This window comes from Bos grunniens, chromosome 4 (assembly GCF_055505025.1).
Source record: "Bos grunniens cultivar Pamir isolate PY7600 chromosome 4, Bosgru_T2T1.0, whole genome shotgun sequence".
In the NCBI taxonomy this organism is placed as follows: Eukaryota; Metazoa; Chordata; class Mammalia; order Artiodactyla; family Bovidae; genus Bos; species Bos grunniens.
The window spans coordinates 97901727-97919249 of NC_141168.1; the positions used below are offsets into that span (position 1 = coordinate 97901727).

A 17523-nucleotide genomic window follows, 5' to 3' on the forward strand; every position below is an offset into this window, starting at 1 on the left:
ACCCGTGTCTCTTGCATTGGCAACTGGATTCTTTGAGCCACCTGTCAAGCAGTCTTTTAGATATTGACCCATTAAGTCATAGTCTTAAATTAATATTCATTATTTGACTGTAATTGCATCAAGGGTCAGCAAGTTTAATCTTTGGGCCAGATCTACCCAGTCACCTGTTTTTGCATAGTCTCAAAGAGTTAAGAATATTTTTTAATATTTTTAAATGGTTGAAAAATCCAAAAGAATAATAATAGTTTATAATGTTAAAAGTATATGAAATGCAGATTTTAGTTTTCATACGTAAAGTTTGACTAGAACATAGGCACATCCATTTGTTTACATTTAGTCTGTGGCTACTTTTGTGCACAATAGCAGAGTTGTTACAGAGACTTCTTAGACCACAAAGCCTAAAGTGTTTATCATCTAGCCCTCTACAGAAAATATTTGCCAACCCCTAAATTGCATAAGCATCTTGCAGTTATATAACTCTCAAACATGATTTCTAGATTTAGAATTAGTATTAATTTAGTAGCTTACATAACTTACATGCAAATCATTGTGAAAATGGAGGCATGCCTAGCCCGGATACATGTAATTTGAATGTCTCACCTTCATTAATAGAAAACGAGCAGGCCACATTGAAGACAGGTTTGAAATGTTTGCATGATCATACTTCTTTCTAGTTTTTTCTACTAACTCCCAGGTTACTTGTCCTCATATTCTTTCATAGTATATAATTTCCTGCTTCACTGTTATATGTCCATGCTCCCCCATTATGTAATATAATGTCTGATATTCACATTTGAAACACACATCTGTCTTTTAGTCATCTCTTTCCAATGGATAATGTTATTTACAGCATCATTACATCCAAATCTGTCTCGAGAGCCATTCTCCCTTCTGAGCACCAGATCTACATATCCCAAAGACACTGAGCATCTCCTCTAGAATATCACACGCTATAGGAGTTCACCAACTTACTGGCTCTCACTCATGCCAAAAAATACATCTCTTTCTGTGAAAAAGCATCACCACACACACAACAAGCAAAGCTAAAAGTATGAAAGTCATACTAGAACCTTTCTCTTTTTGATTACTCCCTGCATCCATCATACCCTGCAACGTGTGCCTCCTTGGTATCTCTCAGATCTGCCCTCTATTCTGTCCCCATTGCCAATGCTGCAACTAAAATCCACTTTACTTCTTTTCTAGATTATTTTATTCACCTCCCATCTGATCTCCCTGTTTCTGGTATGATATGCAGCCCCTAAGCCATGCTTCAGAGTGTCACTGCTAAGACTCGGTTTAATTATGTCCTGTCCTTCTCCCATGATCGGAAGGACATTATTTTGTGCTCCCATTGCACTCTGAGAATATCTCCATAGCATATTGTGTGTCACATCCTGCTGCTACATATGTTACCATCAGTTGACTCTGTGCACCTCAGTGATATTTTAAACAGTATCTGTTCAACTTGGAACCCCCATCACTATACTGAAAAAAGCTAGACCTGTTAGATGAACAATCAAGCTAATTAAAATTGAGTTAAATTAGGTTATTTGGTTCCATTGATATTAGCTTTCAGCAATATGTTTGGGGGATGAGTGTAAGAAGGTGCTGGACATTCATTTATTCAGTCAGTCAACAGATTCCTACTGGTCTTACCCCCTTAGAAAGGGAAGCAAGTGACAAACAGACCCAGGCTTCTCAAAGGTGAATGCGTGTGTGAATTACATGGGAATCTTATTATAAAGTGGAGTCTGATTCAGGCTTGGGGTGGGACTAGGAGACTGCATCTCTCACAATGCTGTCAGTGTTCCTGGTTTGTGGACCACATTTGGAGAACCAAAACACTAGAGAGAAAAACTGTTTCTTGCCGAAGGATTTTTATTGTTTAATACATGTACCAAAATTATATGTATACATTGAAAAGAACAAAATGTATGGAATTTCAAGGAAAATGACTAGCTTCTGTCCCATCATTTGCGTCACCAGATCCATTCTTTGATTCTTTGGCTGTCTCTTCTGACTGAGGCTTCCCCAGTGGCTCAGACAGTAAATCTGCCTACAGTGCAGGAGACCAGGGTGCGATCCGTGTGTCAGGAAGATGCCCTAGAGAAGGGCATGGCAACCCACTCCAGTATTCTTGCCTGGAGAATCGAATGGACAGAGGAGCCTGGCAGGCTGCAGTTCATGGGGTCACAAAGAGTTAGACACAACTGAGTGATTAACACTTTTTTCACTCAATCTGCTTTGCTATAGTCTTGGGGGTTTTTTTTGTTTGGTTGTTTGTTTTTTTACTTAATAGTTTTAGGTATATTCTGCTTAGTTTATGCTTTACAAAAGTGGTTTGTAACATCACTCCATTTAAATCTTGCTAATACTTAGTATCTGCTGGGTGATTTTTATGTGCCAGATAATGTTCTAAGCATTTTGTATGCATTGATTCATTTACTCCTTACAAGCAACAAATGAAATAGGCACTATCTCTGTGGTATAGATAGTGAAAACGAATTTAGTCATTTGTCCAAAGTCTCCAGATAGGAAGTGAGGATCCTGTCAGTCTGATTTTTTAACCAGTATTCTATTCTGCTTCTGAAAAAAAAGAATATTTGAATCCATAGAAAACATAGAATGATTGAGATTATGAAAATGTCATCAACTATAGAACCAAGTTACTGACACACAATTACATTTTCTTTCCTACAGAGCTTTTATCATCTCTTTTCCTTTCTTTGTAAAGCCATCATTATAATAATTCTCATTTCTTAAACACTGCACCATATCAATTAATCCATTATCCCCACTCCCTTCTTTATATGGCAGAAGCCCTTCCCTGCAGGTTTCTTCCTGAGTTTCTTCCAGATCAGGGTCTCAGTTGGATCCTCTTTTTGTTGCCATTGTTGTTTTCAATAGACTTATATTTTAGAGCCCTTTGAGGTTCACAGTAAAACTAAGCGGAAGGTACAGAGATTTCCCATATAGCTCTCACCCCCCACACACGCATGGCCTCCCCACTGACAGAATTACCCCACAAATGGTACTTTTGATAGAATCGGTAAACTTCCATAGACACATCATGTTCAATCAAAGTCCATAGTTTGCCCTGGGTCCACTCGATGTTGTTCATTCCATGGGCTTGGGCAAGTGTATAAGGTCTTTACAATAATAATATACCTATTATTATAAGATCATAAGGAATGACACTGTCATGAAAATTCTCTGTGCTTCATTTATTCATCCCTCTCTCCCAAAACCCCTGGCCCACTGATCTTTTCACTGTCCCCATAGTTTTGCCTTCTCCAGAGTGTCATATAATTGGAATCTTACTGGATATAGCCTTCTCAGATTGATTTCATTCACTTAATAATGTGCATTTAAGTTTCCTTCATGTGCATTCATGGCTAGATAGCTCATTTCTTTTTAGCACTGAATAATATTCTTTCACTTCATGGGAAATAGATGGGGAAACAGTGGAAACAGTGTCAGACTATTTTTGGGGGCTCCAAAATCACCGTAGATGATGTTTGCAGCCATGAAATTAAAAGACACTTACTCCTTGGAAGGAAAGTTATGACCAACCTAGATAGCATATTCAAAAGCAGAGACATTACTTTGCCAACAAAGGTCCGTCTAGCCATGGCTATGGTTTTTCCAGTGGTCGTGTATGGATGTGAGAGTTGGACTGTGAAGAAAGCTGAGTGCCGAAGAATTGATGCTTTTGAACTGTGGTGTTGGAGAAGACTCTTGAGAGTCCCTTGGACTGCAAGGAGATCCAACCAGTCCATTCTAAAGATCAGTCCTGGATGTTCTTTGGAAGGACTGATGCTAAAGCTAAAACTCCAATACTTTGGTCACCTCATGCGAAGAGTTGACTCATCGGAAAAGACTCTGATGCTGGGAGGGATTTGGGGCAGGAGGAGAAGGGGATGACAGAGGATGAGATGGCTGGATGACATCACCGACTCAATGGACATGAGTTTGGGTGAACTCCAGGAGCTGGTGATGGACAGGAAGGCCTAGCGTGCTGCAATTCATGGGGTCTCAAAGAGTCAGACATGACTGAGTGACTGAACTGAACTGAACTGAATAGTCCTTTGGGCTTCCCAGATGGCCCTAGTGATAAAGAATGGGCCTGCCAATGCAGGAGTCATAAGAGACATGGATTCAATCCCTGAGTCATGAAAATCTGCTGGAGGATGGCACAGCAACCCACTGCAGTATTCTTGCCTGGAGAATCCCATGGACAGAGGACCCCAGTGGGCTATAGTTCATAGGGTCGACAAAGTCAAACACAACTGAAGCAGCTTAGCATGCGCACACACACAGTTTTCCTTTGTCTTGATTGATGCACCACAATTTATTTATCCATTCACCTACTGAAGGACCTCTTGGTTGTTTCCAAGTTTTGAAAATTATAAAAGAAGCTGCTGTAAACATTTGTGTACAGGTTTTTACGCAGACATAAGTTTCCAACTTTTTTGTATATATTCCATGAGTACAAACACTGGATCGTATGATGAGTATATTTAGTTTTATAAGAAACCTCCAAACTGTCTTCCAAAGTACCGTTTTGCCCTCCCAGTACCTATGTATGGGAGTTCTTGTTACTCCACACCCTCACCTACTCTTGGTGTTGTCCATTTGATCCTCTGTTTTTTGAATCTCTTTCTTAGCTCATACATCTGTTTTGCTGGAGAACACCCTCAAATATGTTTTAAAGGGCATATAAAAGGCAAGCTCTCTAGATCTTTCTATGACTGAAAATATATTAATTGTACCCTTGCATTTAATTGATATACCAACCACATTGAGAAATCTAAGATAGAATTAACTTTTCCTCTGAGGTTTAAAGGCGTTTCTCTGTTTTATTCTACCATTAATGTTTTTGAGAAGCCTGATGCCATGCTGATTTTCATGTTTCTGTAAGTGACACGTTTTTCCTCTCAGGGGGCATTTGTTGTTGTTGTTGTTGTTGTTTTTCAGTCGCTAAGTCGTGTCCGACTCTTTGTGACCCCATGGACTGCAGTGTGCCAGGCTTCCCCATCCTTCACTCTCTTCCAGAGTTTGCTCAAACTCATGTCCATTGAGTTGGTGATGCCATCCAACCACCTCATCCTCTGTCACCCTCTTCTCCTTCTGTCTCCAACAGTTCCTAGCACCAGAGTATTTTCCAGTGAATCAGCCCTTCACATCAAGTGGCCAAAGTATTGGAACTTCAGCTTCAGAGGGCATTTAGAATCTTCTTTATGTCATAGTGCTTTGAAATTTCAAAATAATGTGTGATTTGAGCTGGGCAGGGCAGGGATCAAAGTTTGCTGGGAGGTTCTCAAGAGCAGTACTTGGCACAAAGATACAGAAGTGGGAATCAACAAGGAGTGCTTGGAAGATGTGAGAATCAGCTTTCAAACACAGCCCTTCCGTTAACCCTTGCATGCCCCTTGAGTGGGGCATTTCATGTTACAGAACATAAGTTTTTGTCCTGCATTATTAATAAAGGTGTTGACACCTACCTCCTTAGGGCTGTTGGGAGGGTATATTTAGATAATATATAATTAAAGTTATGAAAAAAATATTCTTTTGGTATTAGGTATGAGAATTCCTTGAAGATAGAGTAGATCCATCTTCATTCTAATCTTATTAGGATGCTTTGAGAAGCAGTTGGTTTGGTGGATGTGGCATACAGAGACTGGGTGTTAAGCATGGTGTTCCTACAACATGAGGAAGAAAAATAATACTCTTCACAGCAAAGAATAGGTAGGAATATTCAGAGCTGAAAAACAAGGAGCTAGGAAAGACAATATCAATGAGCTGGGCCAAATTATGCCTGGAGGATGAATCCAGGAAGACCTTCCTCTCTTCCTCAGTTTTAGTGGAACTAAAATTAGCTAAATTTGGAAAACTCAGCAGTGGTCACAGGACCGGAAGAGGTCGGTTTTCATTCCAATCCCAAAAAAGGGAAATGCCAAAGAATGCTCAAACTGCCACACAATGGCACTCATTTCACATGCTCAGTTTCACATTTCACATGATAATCCTCAAAATCCTTCAAGCTAGACTTCAGCAGTATGTGAACTGAGAAATTCCAGATATACAAGCTGGATTTAGAAAAGGCAAAGGAACCAGATATCAAATTGCCAACATGCGTTGAATTAAAGAAAAAGCAAGGGAATTCCAGAAAAACATCTACTTCTGCTTCATTGAATACACTAAAGCCTTTGACTGTGTGGACCACAACAAACTGTTGTAAATTCTTAAAGAGAAGGGAATACCAGACTACCTTACCTGCCTCCTGAGAAATCTGTATGCAGGTCAAGAAGCAACTGTTAAAAGGAGACATGGAACAATGGACTGGTTCCAAATTGGGAAAGGAGTATGTCAAAGCTGTATATTGTCACCCTGCTTATTTAACTTCCATGCAGAGTACATCATGTGAAATGCTGGGCTGTATGAAGCATAAGCTAGCATCAAGATGGCCAGGAGAAATATCAATAACCTCAGATATGCAGATAACACCACCCTAATAGCAGAAAGTGACAAGGAACTAAAGAGCCTCTTAATGAAGATGAAAGAAGAGAGTGAAAATGCTGGCTTAAAACTCAACATTCAAAAAATGAAGATCATGGCATCCAGTCCCATCACATCATGGCAAATAGGTGGGGAAACAATGGAAATAGTGACAAAATTTATTTTCTTGATCTCCAACATCACTGCAGATGGTGACTGCAACCATAAAATTAAAAGACACTAGCTCCTTGGAAGAAAAGCTATGACTACCCTAGACAGGGTATTAAAAAGTAGAGACATCACATTGCTGACAAAGGTCTGTACAGTCAAAGCTATGGTTTTCCCAGTAGTCATGTATGGTTGTGAGAGCTGAACCAAAAAGAAGACCAAGCACTGAAAAATTGATGCTTTTGAACTGTGGTGCTGGAGAACACTCTTGAGAATCCCTTGAACAGCACAAAGATCAAACCAGTCAATCCTAAAGGAAATCAATCCTGAATATTCATTGGAAAGACAGATGCGGAAGCTGAAGCTCCAGTATTTTGGTCACCTGATGGGAAGAGCCAACTCATTGGAAAAGACCGTGATGCTGGGAAAGATTGAGGGCAAAAGGAGAAGGGGGCAACAGAGGATGAGATGGTTGGATGGCATCACTGACTCAATGGACATGAATTTTAGCAAACTCATGAGATACTGAAGTATAGGGAAGCCTGGTGTGCTACAGTCCATGGGGTCACAAAGAGTCAGACATGACTAAGCAAATGAACAAGAACAAAACAAAGACTTTGGAGAGAACACAAATAGCTAGTCAACTAGACACTGTTCACCATGTACTGTAAGCTGTAAACCTCTCCTCTATCCCTTTTAGGACATAGGTTTTCAATTCTATGTGCTTTGATAATAATACTTTTATGAGAGTAGACTTTTGTCAAGAGCAACTCAAAGAGAAGAATGAGACAGGTAGCATCTGAATATCATGTGTAAAGCACTTAGTGTAATAGTCTGCACACGCTTAGAGTCAAATCTTGTCATTATTATTGTTAATATTACAATGTAAGGTGGGACCACCTATCATACTATGTAACCCTGACAGTTCTACACAGACAAGAAAACTGTGCCTTGTAATCCTTCATCTGGTTTCTATATGTGCATTTTTACTTCGTATTAAAAACTTATAAAACTGAAACCAACTATTTTCATGTTTCTATTTTTAGAGGTGCTCAATCTTAATTTGACATGGGAAGATGGAAGTAGAAAGAGTCATGAGATTTTCATGCTGTTGCTTTCTAAAGGAATAGCTAAGTAGAAATGAAGAAATTATACAAAACATCATTCTAATTCTGACAATATTTATCTTAGCAATGCTCTTCTAGAAAAAGGAATGGATACCCACTCTAGTATTCTTGCCTAGAGAACTCCATGGACAGAAACACCTGGTGGGCTACAGTCCATGGGGTCACAAACAGTCAGACACGACTAAGCGACTAACATTTCACACTTCTACCTTTATACAGCCATTCCAGCTCCTAGGAGCCCCATCAACATTGCTTAGGATTGCCTACAGTTCTCTCTCAGTTACAAGCTCAGATTCCTTCCAAACAAAACAGTCAAGTTGCAAACTTTCCTTGCTTGTAGTTCAGTTCATTCATTCAGTCGTGTCCAACTCTTTGCAACCCGTGAATTGCAGCACGCCAGGCCACCCTGTCCATCACCAACTCCCGGAGTTTACTCAAACTCACGTCCATCAAGTCGGTGATGCCATCCAGCCATCTCATCCTCTGTTGTCCCCTTCTCCTCCTGCATCCAATCCCTCCCAGCATCAGAGTCTTTTCCAATGAGTCAACACTTCGCATGAGGTGGCCAAAGTACTGGAGTTTCAGCTTTAGCATCAGTCCTTCCAAAGAACACCCAGGACTGATGTCCTTTAGAATGGATTGATTGCATCTCCTTGCAGTCCAAGGGACTCTCAAGTCTTCTCCAACACCACAGTTCAAAAGCATCAGTTCTTCAGTGCTCAGCTTACTTCACAGTCCAACTCTTACATCCATACATCACTACTGGAAAAACCATAGCCTTGACTAGATGGACCTTTGTTGGCAACGTAATGTCTCTACTTTTGAATATGCTATCTAGGTTGGTCGTAACTTTCCTTCCAAGGAGTAAGCGTCTTTTATTTTATTTTTTTAATTTTTTATTATTATTATATATATATATATGTTTTTTTTTACTTTACAATACTGTATTGGTTTTGCCATACATCAACATGAATCTGCCACGGGTCATGGCTGCAATCACCATCTGCTGTGATTTTGGAGCCCCAAAAAATAAAGTCTGACACTGTTTCCATTGTTTCCCCATTTATTTCCCATGAAATGATGGGACCAGATGCCATGATCTTAGTTTTCTGAATGTTGAGCATTAAGCCAAGTTTTTCACTCTCCTCTTTCACTTTCATCAAGAGGCTTTTTAGTTCCTCTTCACTTTCTGCCATAAGGGTGGTGTCATCTGCATATCTGAGGTTATTGATATTTCTCCAAGCAATCTTGATTCCAGCTGGTGCTTCTTCCAGCCCAGTGTTTCTCGTGATGTACTCTGCATAGAAGTTAATAAGCAGGGTGACAATATACCGCCTTGACGTAGTCCTTTTCCTATTTGGAACTAGTCTGTTGTTTCATGTCCAGTTCTAACTGTTGCTTCCTGACCTGCATACAGATTTCTCAAGAGGCAAGTCAGGTGGTCTGGTATTCCCATCTCTTTCAGAATTTTCCACAGTTTATTGTGATCCACACAGTCAAAGGATTTGGCATAGTCAATAAAGCAAAAAATAGATGTTTTTCTGGAACTCTCTTGCTTTTTCAATAATCCAGCGGATATTGGCAATTAGATCTCTGGTTCATCTGCCTTTTCTAAAACCAGTTTGAACATCAGGAAGTTCACGGTTCATGTATTGCTGAAGCCTGGCTTGGAGAATTTTGAGCATTACTTTACTAGAGTGTGAGATGAGTGCAATTGTGCTGTAGTTTGAGCATTCTTTGGCATTGCCTTGCTTTGGGATTGGAATGAAAACTGACCTTTTCCAGTCCTGTGGCCATTGCTGAGTTTTCCAAATTTGCTGGCATATTGAGTGCAGCACTTTCACAACATCATGTTTAAGGATTTGAAATAGGTCAACTGGAATTCCATCACCTCCACTAGCTTTGTTCGTAGTAATGCTTCCTAAGGCCCACTTGACTTCACATCAGGATGTCTGGCTCTAGGTGAGTGATCACACCATCATGATTATCTTGGTTGTGAAGATCTTTTTTGTACAATTCTTCTGTGTATTCTTGCCACCTCTTCTTAATATCTTCTGCTTCTGTTAGGTCTATACCATTTTTGTCCTTTATCGAGCCCATCTTTGCATGAAATGTTCCCTTGGTATGTCCAATTTTCTTGACGAGATCTCTGGTCTTTCCCATTCTGTTGTTTTCCTCTATTTCTTTGCATTGATCGCTGAAGAAGGCTTTCTTATCTCTTCTTGCTATTCTTTGAAACTCTGCATTCAGATGCTTATATCTTTCCTTTTCTCCTTTGCATTTGGCTTCTCTTCTTTTCACAGCTATTTGTAAGGTCTTCTCAGACAGCCATTTTGCTTTTTTGCATTTCTTTTCCATGGGGATGGTCTTGATCCCTGTCTCCTGTACAATGTCACAAACCTCCTTCCATAGTTCATCAGGAATTCTATCTATCAGATCTAGTCCCTTATATCTATTTCTCACTTCCACTGTATAATCATAAGGGATTTGATTTAGGTCATACCTGAATGGTCTGGTGGTTTTCCCTACTTTCTTCAATTTAAGTCTGAATTTGGCAATAAGGAGTTCATGATCTGAGCCACAGTCAGCTCCCGGTCTTGTTTTTGCTGACTGTATAGAACTTCTCCATCTTTGGCTGCAAAGAATATAATCAATCTGATTTCGTGTTGACCACCTGGTGATGTCCATGTGTAGAGTCTTCTGTGTTGTTGGAAGAGGGTGTTTGCTATAGTTGGTGCTCAATAAATATTAATGTATTCAGAAACAACTAAGAAGTAACTACCCAACTCTTAAAAAAACGGAAGCACTCAAAGAGATCTTCATGTTTGGTTCATGTTTTCAGACTGCGGAGATTTAATCTATTCTAATGTCTTTAGGGATATGTTACTCCTTTCTCAGTATTTTTTTCCTCATGGATAACAGGTTCTAAAAAATAGTAATAAAAATATAAGGGTGTGGAGTTGAAACAGGCATTTGAGTCATTATCGCATGCCTATTGAATCACCCTTAACCAGGATCCCCCAACACGAACCATCTGAACATAAGTAACACTTTAGTCCCTACAGCTTTCTGAAGCCTACACCTGGACTTTCTGTGATTATAAAACTGGCAGTTCAACCTGGTACTGGACTGGTATTATTCTCATCCTTATTGGAGTAGAGTTTGCTTCCGCTCAAATATTCAAAGATCTAAGATGATTCGATGAGGCAATGTATGTAAAGAGCCTGGATACACCATAGAAATCTCATGAGTGCAGCTTTCTTCCATGGTATCTCCCTGAGAGGAAAACAGCCCGTTGTTTCTCATTTTTATAAAGAATGGACAAAAAGACAGATTTCAGTGTTTACAGAAATAATGTGAAAGAGTTGTGTGTGACCATAGAAGTGCTTAAACAACTAAGAGGACAGAGGGTAGATGATTTTAAAAATAAGACTGGCCATTATCCAGCTTAGAAACTAGAACTAGAACTTCAAAGTAGTCAGTAGCATGGATTAAGGGTCCTACTGTGTCAAGAGCACTTAGTGAGATATTGTGCTATTTTCAAAGGAATAGTAACGTGACTTCTTTTAAAAGAGATTGTTAATAAAAAGATAGCCATGATGAAACAAAATCTAAATAACCTAAAAATATTAATACAGAAGGCAAACAAAATCTCATACACAATATGTGGTATTTTGGTTCTACTTTGTTATAAATTGATGCTAATCTTTTTTAAGTGACTAGCATGATATACTTCTTTTCCTACAACAACAATAGTTTGGTAATAATGATATTGTTTTCCAAAAGACCCTAATAGTAACATACCCTCTAAAGGATTTAGTCTAATAACTGTGAATCAGAAATCTTCACTTTCTTACCATGACTTCTTATATTCTGTTTGAATCTAAGATTATTATATAAGCAGCATGTGTTAACTGCATCCTCACATATTCATTTTTAAAGGACATTTTGTATGAAAAGATTCATTTTTATATTCAGCATTAAAAAATAGTACCTTTCTGCTTAGCCTCATACTTCAGCATCTATAACACTATTGAACATACTTGTTAAATTTCTGTTTCTTACTTGACTAGAATTTATTGAGGGTAGAGATTTGTGCTTTGTCTATTTGTTAAAGGCTCCTGGTACAGTGTCTGGAACATAGTAGGAGCTCAATACATTTTATGAAATGAATGAATGATGGTATATTAGATACTCTAGAGGAGTATAAAATTCAGTGGTAAGAGGTACAGTGTAATCTAAGTGTGAAAAATTAGGAGAGAAAATCTGGCTGAGATCTTTTTCAATCTACATAGATAGGTGCATTCTGACATCTTAAGTATCTGGCTGTTAATTCCTCGGTTAATAAGATAACAAAAGTAAAGTCCGATGAAATCAGATGTACAGAGAGTTTGAGGCTGGTTGAACCTGGTGGCCTTTACAGGTGCAATTTATTTTTACAGCACAAAGAACACTGAATCTTCCCAGAATAACCTGATTCCCACAGAGTTAAATAAAGTTGCTCATTTATCCTGATTCTTGACATACTTCTGTCTTTCTAGACTGTCTAGAAAGATCTCTATTTCCCAAAGGCCTCAGTGTGAATTTTAATGATCCAGTCCACGTGACATCCTTTTTTTTTTTTTCTTTGCCGTTAGTAAATGACAAGTGAAGGATATTCATTTTAACTTGAAAATGTCAGCTATGCACTTTAAGAGATATATTTTTGCAGCTTGTAATGAGGCGGTGTTTCTTTTTGAAAGAAATACTCATCTCTGATGCAAGTGCTGTGCAGGTGACAACTGATATTTAATAAGCGATGGTTCTTATATTAGTCGCAGTTCTCTAAAGAAAATGTCTCAGATTGCTTTTGAAAAACTCTTAGCATCACTAGCCCAAAGGCATGATGTGACCTTTTTATTACATAATGAGAATCATTTATTATCTTACAATGTATCTTAAAGTCACAGACAAAATGCCACTTTGATAATTGCTTTCAATTAGCTTTGAGCATAGCATATATTCATAAAATGTCTTCTCTAATTTAGACTTGAATTAGAGAAAATTACAGATATAATCTACTTTAAGGTTGTCTCATTTAAGGTGATTCGTAGTTTTATTTCAAAGAAATCAAAAAGAAGAGCTTTAGAACAGTCTCTCAGAATGTTTTAAGCAGGCTTTTCAATATTTGATTCTATTCTATTACCAATTAATTAACAAATTAGAAAGCTAGTTCATCATTTCTGACCTTTTATGCACGTTAGCTTTTGACTTTCATTCTAAATGATTGTTTTGAAATTAAGGCTTGCAGTTCGTGTTGAAAGAGAGAAACAATCTGATTAACAGGGTAAATAAGGCTTGCCTTGGTACCAAGTACATCTTGATGTGGGAGTATAATTGAGATTCTGAGTACTATAATGGTGCATCCTTTCCTGTCTTAAATAAATAATACATAACTAATGGTCAGTAAATTATACTAGATAATCATGTGGCATGAATGAGGAATTTGGGGGTTTAATACAAGCCAGGTTAGAAATAGTATGATACTTAAAATGTAATTTCAATTAAGTTTGGTTTCTTGTTAGCACCCTGAGCATTGGTTTAAAATCATACCTTATCTTCCTTAAAAATATTTTTGCAATAATAGAAACTCTGAAACTACATTTTACTCTTGTGCTGTTTCAGTAACACAGGCAATGTGATTAACCTTAACAGAGATTCTCAGAAATTCGTATTGTACCCAAGGATTACTCCCTCCTCTTTCTCTCTTTTTTTCCCTAGATAAAAATTATACACAAGAACCAAGCCCCAATGCTGATGGGTCCTCCTCCCAAAACCGGGTTGTTCTGCTCCCTCGTCAAAAGAACCAGAAACCGAAGCAAGGAATAATCCCGTATCATTCCACTGTTGGCACTGTAATTAGCATAATTGGGCCATGGAACACTTATGCTGGAAACCTTTGAACAAGTTCAAGTCTCCTGCTCATGTAACATCATGGAATTGGTTTGACAGTTTTTGTGACTGAGTTAATGTAAAATTCAGCTAATAGGAAATTTATTGTCTCAGTTTTCATGGGCATCTTTGCATGAAGAAAGCGGAAGTTTACATGAAGTGATACTGCATATTTTTGTTGCATGCATTCCCATAGATTTTTATGTCTCCTATCCATTCCTTCACCAATTTCCATGTACTAACCTGTAAGAAAAGTCTGTACAATAACAACAAAAAAAGGAAATGTCACAGAAAATGTGATTCCAGTTATTAATAAGCACTACTTAATAATGCTTCAGTGATCATAATTGCAGATTGCTATACTTTTCCCTTTAAGAATCAAAAAGCATATCAATGATCTTTGACCTATGACTTGAGGAGCAACTTTTAATTGAAAGGTTTTATTAAATAGTTGTCTATTTGCTGTATCTAAATAGTTTTCCTTTGACTTCTTGATGCTTCTGAGTGGAATTTATTAATATGCTTCTGAGTGGAATTTATTAATAAAATATCAGGTGTAAAATTTTCTTGTGCTGAGAAGTAGGAAATGGTTTTATTTTGTTTAGTTTTGTTTTTAATTCTACACATAAGTGAAATCATGTTACTTGGCAGTAAAGTGTGTTAATATGGCAAGCCTTCTTCCCTTCTGCATGTGAATCTAGAAGAAAATTCTTAATCACAACAGTAACCAAATAGATGTTTGAAACTATGTGCCTAAGTGTATTTCCCACCAAAGATTCAGAAAAAGATGCTTGAGAGAAATGGGTTATGCATAATTAATTAAGCATCATGAAGAAAATTTATGGTTCTAATGATTAATTTTGTGATGGCTAAAACTCTGGAAGAGAAGGGATTACCCATTAATTATAATTAAAAATCTCCTTTCACAGACAATAAGCTATGCAACACAATCAAAGCTCAATAGCTAATTTCTTGCTTTTTTGGTCATTTGTGAGTATAGGTGTCTATAATTTTGAATGGGTCAGCTAAGTACACTTGCGAAAGTAAATGATTGTATCATTTGCTTTCGAGTATAAATTGATCCCTGTAATAATATTAAGCTCTTTGAAGTCAATCATGCATGCAGTTGGCACCCTCCCTTTTCAACTCCTGCACTCCCATCTCCATGACTTTTCAAATATTTATTTGGAAATAATGCCCTAGATTGTTATTAAAGTTTTTCATGGCATGGCTGAATTCTCTGATTGTTTGAAGAAATTATGGAATAGTATTTTTAAGTGTTTCATTTAAACCTATGATATAAAATTAAATGCTTGTTCTGAGCAGTTTTGGTATTGTTCATTCATATTGAGCTGCATCTCCTCGTTGCATGTTTTATGTTTTTAAACATGCCATAAGGAAAACAAGTGCTTGAAATGCATGATTTATTAGTTTCTCTCTCCATTCTGCATTAAAGTACTAATGATTTTCAGTTCTGTTTTTCTATTGATTCATTCATCTTTGAATTACAGATAGCATTTAGTGATTCTTGAACATAATCCTGTACATGGACTTATGGGTTTCAAATTAAATTGCTATAATTTTTGTTCTTTGATTGGAAGACTCAACTGAATGTTGTTATAGCAAATAACTACTCTCCAGCAATGTGCTATCCTGGAAGATTATGTCTAAGCATTTTCTTTTAGTGTTTCAGGAACATTGGATGGTAAATATAAATCAACAAAAGTTTAATTGCTTTAAAAATAAAAGCTTTTGAATAAATTAAGACATTATTTAGCATTCTCAGGAAAATTATCATTATAGTTGCAAATGTAGCACAGCAATCACTTGCCCTAGTATAATAAAAGTTATTTGGCAGAGCAGCCATCTAGACCAGAAGAAATCTCAAAGCAGTAACAAATGTATTACTGACATAATGTTACATAACACACACATTGATTTTTGTGTATCTATGGTTACAGGTAATAAATATTTTCACACAGACTGACAACATTTTCTGTAATGGGCCGGCAGGCTTTGTGTCAGAAACATACTCTGAAGGCACAAATTATTTTGTGTTCAGGACAGCATACAATTATTCCCTGGCTACCTTTCATAGTTTGAAGGCAGCACCAGTTTGTGAATCAGTTTTAACAATCTGTGCACTGAAGAGCTGTTGAATAGACAGTGAGATGAGAGAAATCAAGCAATCTGCTTAAGACCTCAATAGTTGAAATACTGGGCTGTAGCTTTCCTTCAATGTAGCTATGTAGTTATAATTAGTAACAATTGTAGTTACATCTTCAGTCAGTGGGATTCATTGGTACCAATCATAAATGTTCAAACAGGAATCGAACTTTCCTCTCCCCAGCTCACTTTCTGAAGATACTGATGAGCTTGCCCTTCAAGAACACTACTCAAGGGGTTTGGAAAGTGATTTTTAAAAACTACTTTGATCGTTTTGAAATCAGAGAAGATATTCTCACCATTTTCTGACAGCTTCAAGTGAAGAATATGTATTTTAAGAAACATTCCAAACTGAAAGCTCTGTGGTATATAGAAATATTAAATACAGTTAGCTTTGTAAGGTGGAAACTTTTCTTATATGTGTGTGGGTCAATGTTTGCATTGTTGAGTCAACCTTTTCTAAATACAGTAGATATAGTTGTATAAAGTTTTAAATGGATGAAGCTCTTGAGTAAATATCATACTGGGATTTCTGGGTTCAGAGGAAAATGGGAAAAGAGATATGTACTTTGCTGAGTATTGCCATACACTGAGTAGATAAATAGAAATTCCAAAATAAAGCTGGATATCTATGCTGCTAACAAGAAAGAAGGTTTCTGTGTAGAATGGAGAATTTTAATGGACATAAATGTATTCCTCTACTTATGTGTGTATACCATGTATATCTGATGCTGTTAAATTTATTGTGGAAGGAAAATATATCTGGTAGGAAGTAAAGAAAATAGAATTTTAAAAGAGTTTTTATTTTTAAACAGATTGTGTGATTATAGCCAGAATAAAGCAAAAGACTCAGATATTCAGTGTATTCTACTGCAGGGGGAAATTTAACTCCAGTGAGAATTATTGAATGAGATATATATGTTTTTTTTCACATTTTGTTCTTTTTTCCTTATTTAGGAGGATGGGAAACAGTTGTGCTTTTCAAGGAAGAATCTGTTTTGAATCTCAGACTGTATTCTACTTGAATAAGACAAAACTTTCAAACAGCCCCATTCCTTTATGTGTCAGAAGTTTGTTTCTCATTGGTTATAAAAAGGAAAATGTTCCTTTCTTGGCACATATTAGCCCAAAGAGCTATTCAAATAGAGTACATATATTCTAAATGAAAATATTAAGCCCTTGTAATATATGTTGAGGATGTAAAATTTAAATAAATAAATAAACAAGCAAAAATTTGCCAAGGAGCTTTTATTTGGGGAAATGCAGAAATCACCCCTTAAGTCTCTCAATGAAAGTGCATTCTATTTAAATAAAGTTTGAATAAAATCACATTTAAAGGATTCTCTATATCCTTATTGTGTTTAAAAACATGGAATTCATTTCATTATGCTATCTTATTTTCTCAGAAAGTGTTATTATATATAGTATTCTGCTTTTTGAAATAAAAATGTTAACACTCGGTTATGTCATTCCTTTCCACCATTTTGCCCAACTTTTGTCCATAAATTAATTCTTCAAGCAGCTGACAATCTACCCCAGTGGATATCCACTGGGGGTACCAGGCAGGCCACCTGTCTTTTGTCAGAGATAAAGAGTCTGAGTACTGGGGGACTGAATTTTGGTGTCATTAAGA

General features: G+C 37.2%; 1 protein-coding gene across 9 annotated transcripts in view; it reads left to right on the forward strand.

Moving 5' to 3' along the window:
- DGKB (diacylglycerol kinase beta) overlaps positions 1-17126 on the forward strand; it is a 1123143-nt gene extending 1106017 nt beyond the window's left edge. For all 9 annotated transcript variants that reach the window (XM_086397581.1, XM_086397582.1, XM_086397586.1 and 6 more), the window contains one exon: positions 13554-17126. In XM_086397581.1, the coding sequence (XP_086253707.1) occupies positions 13554-13661 (108 nt within the window). In that variant the 3' untranslated portion in view covers positions 13662-17126. The remainder of the gene's footprint in view (positions 1-13553) is intronic.
- Positions 17127-17523: the final 397 nt, after the last annotated feature.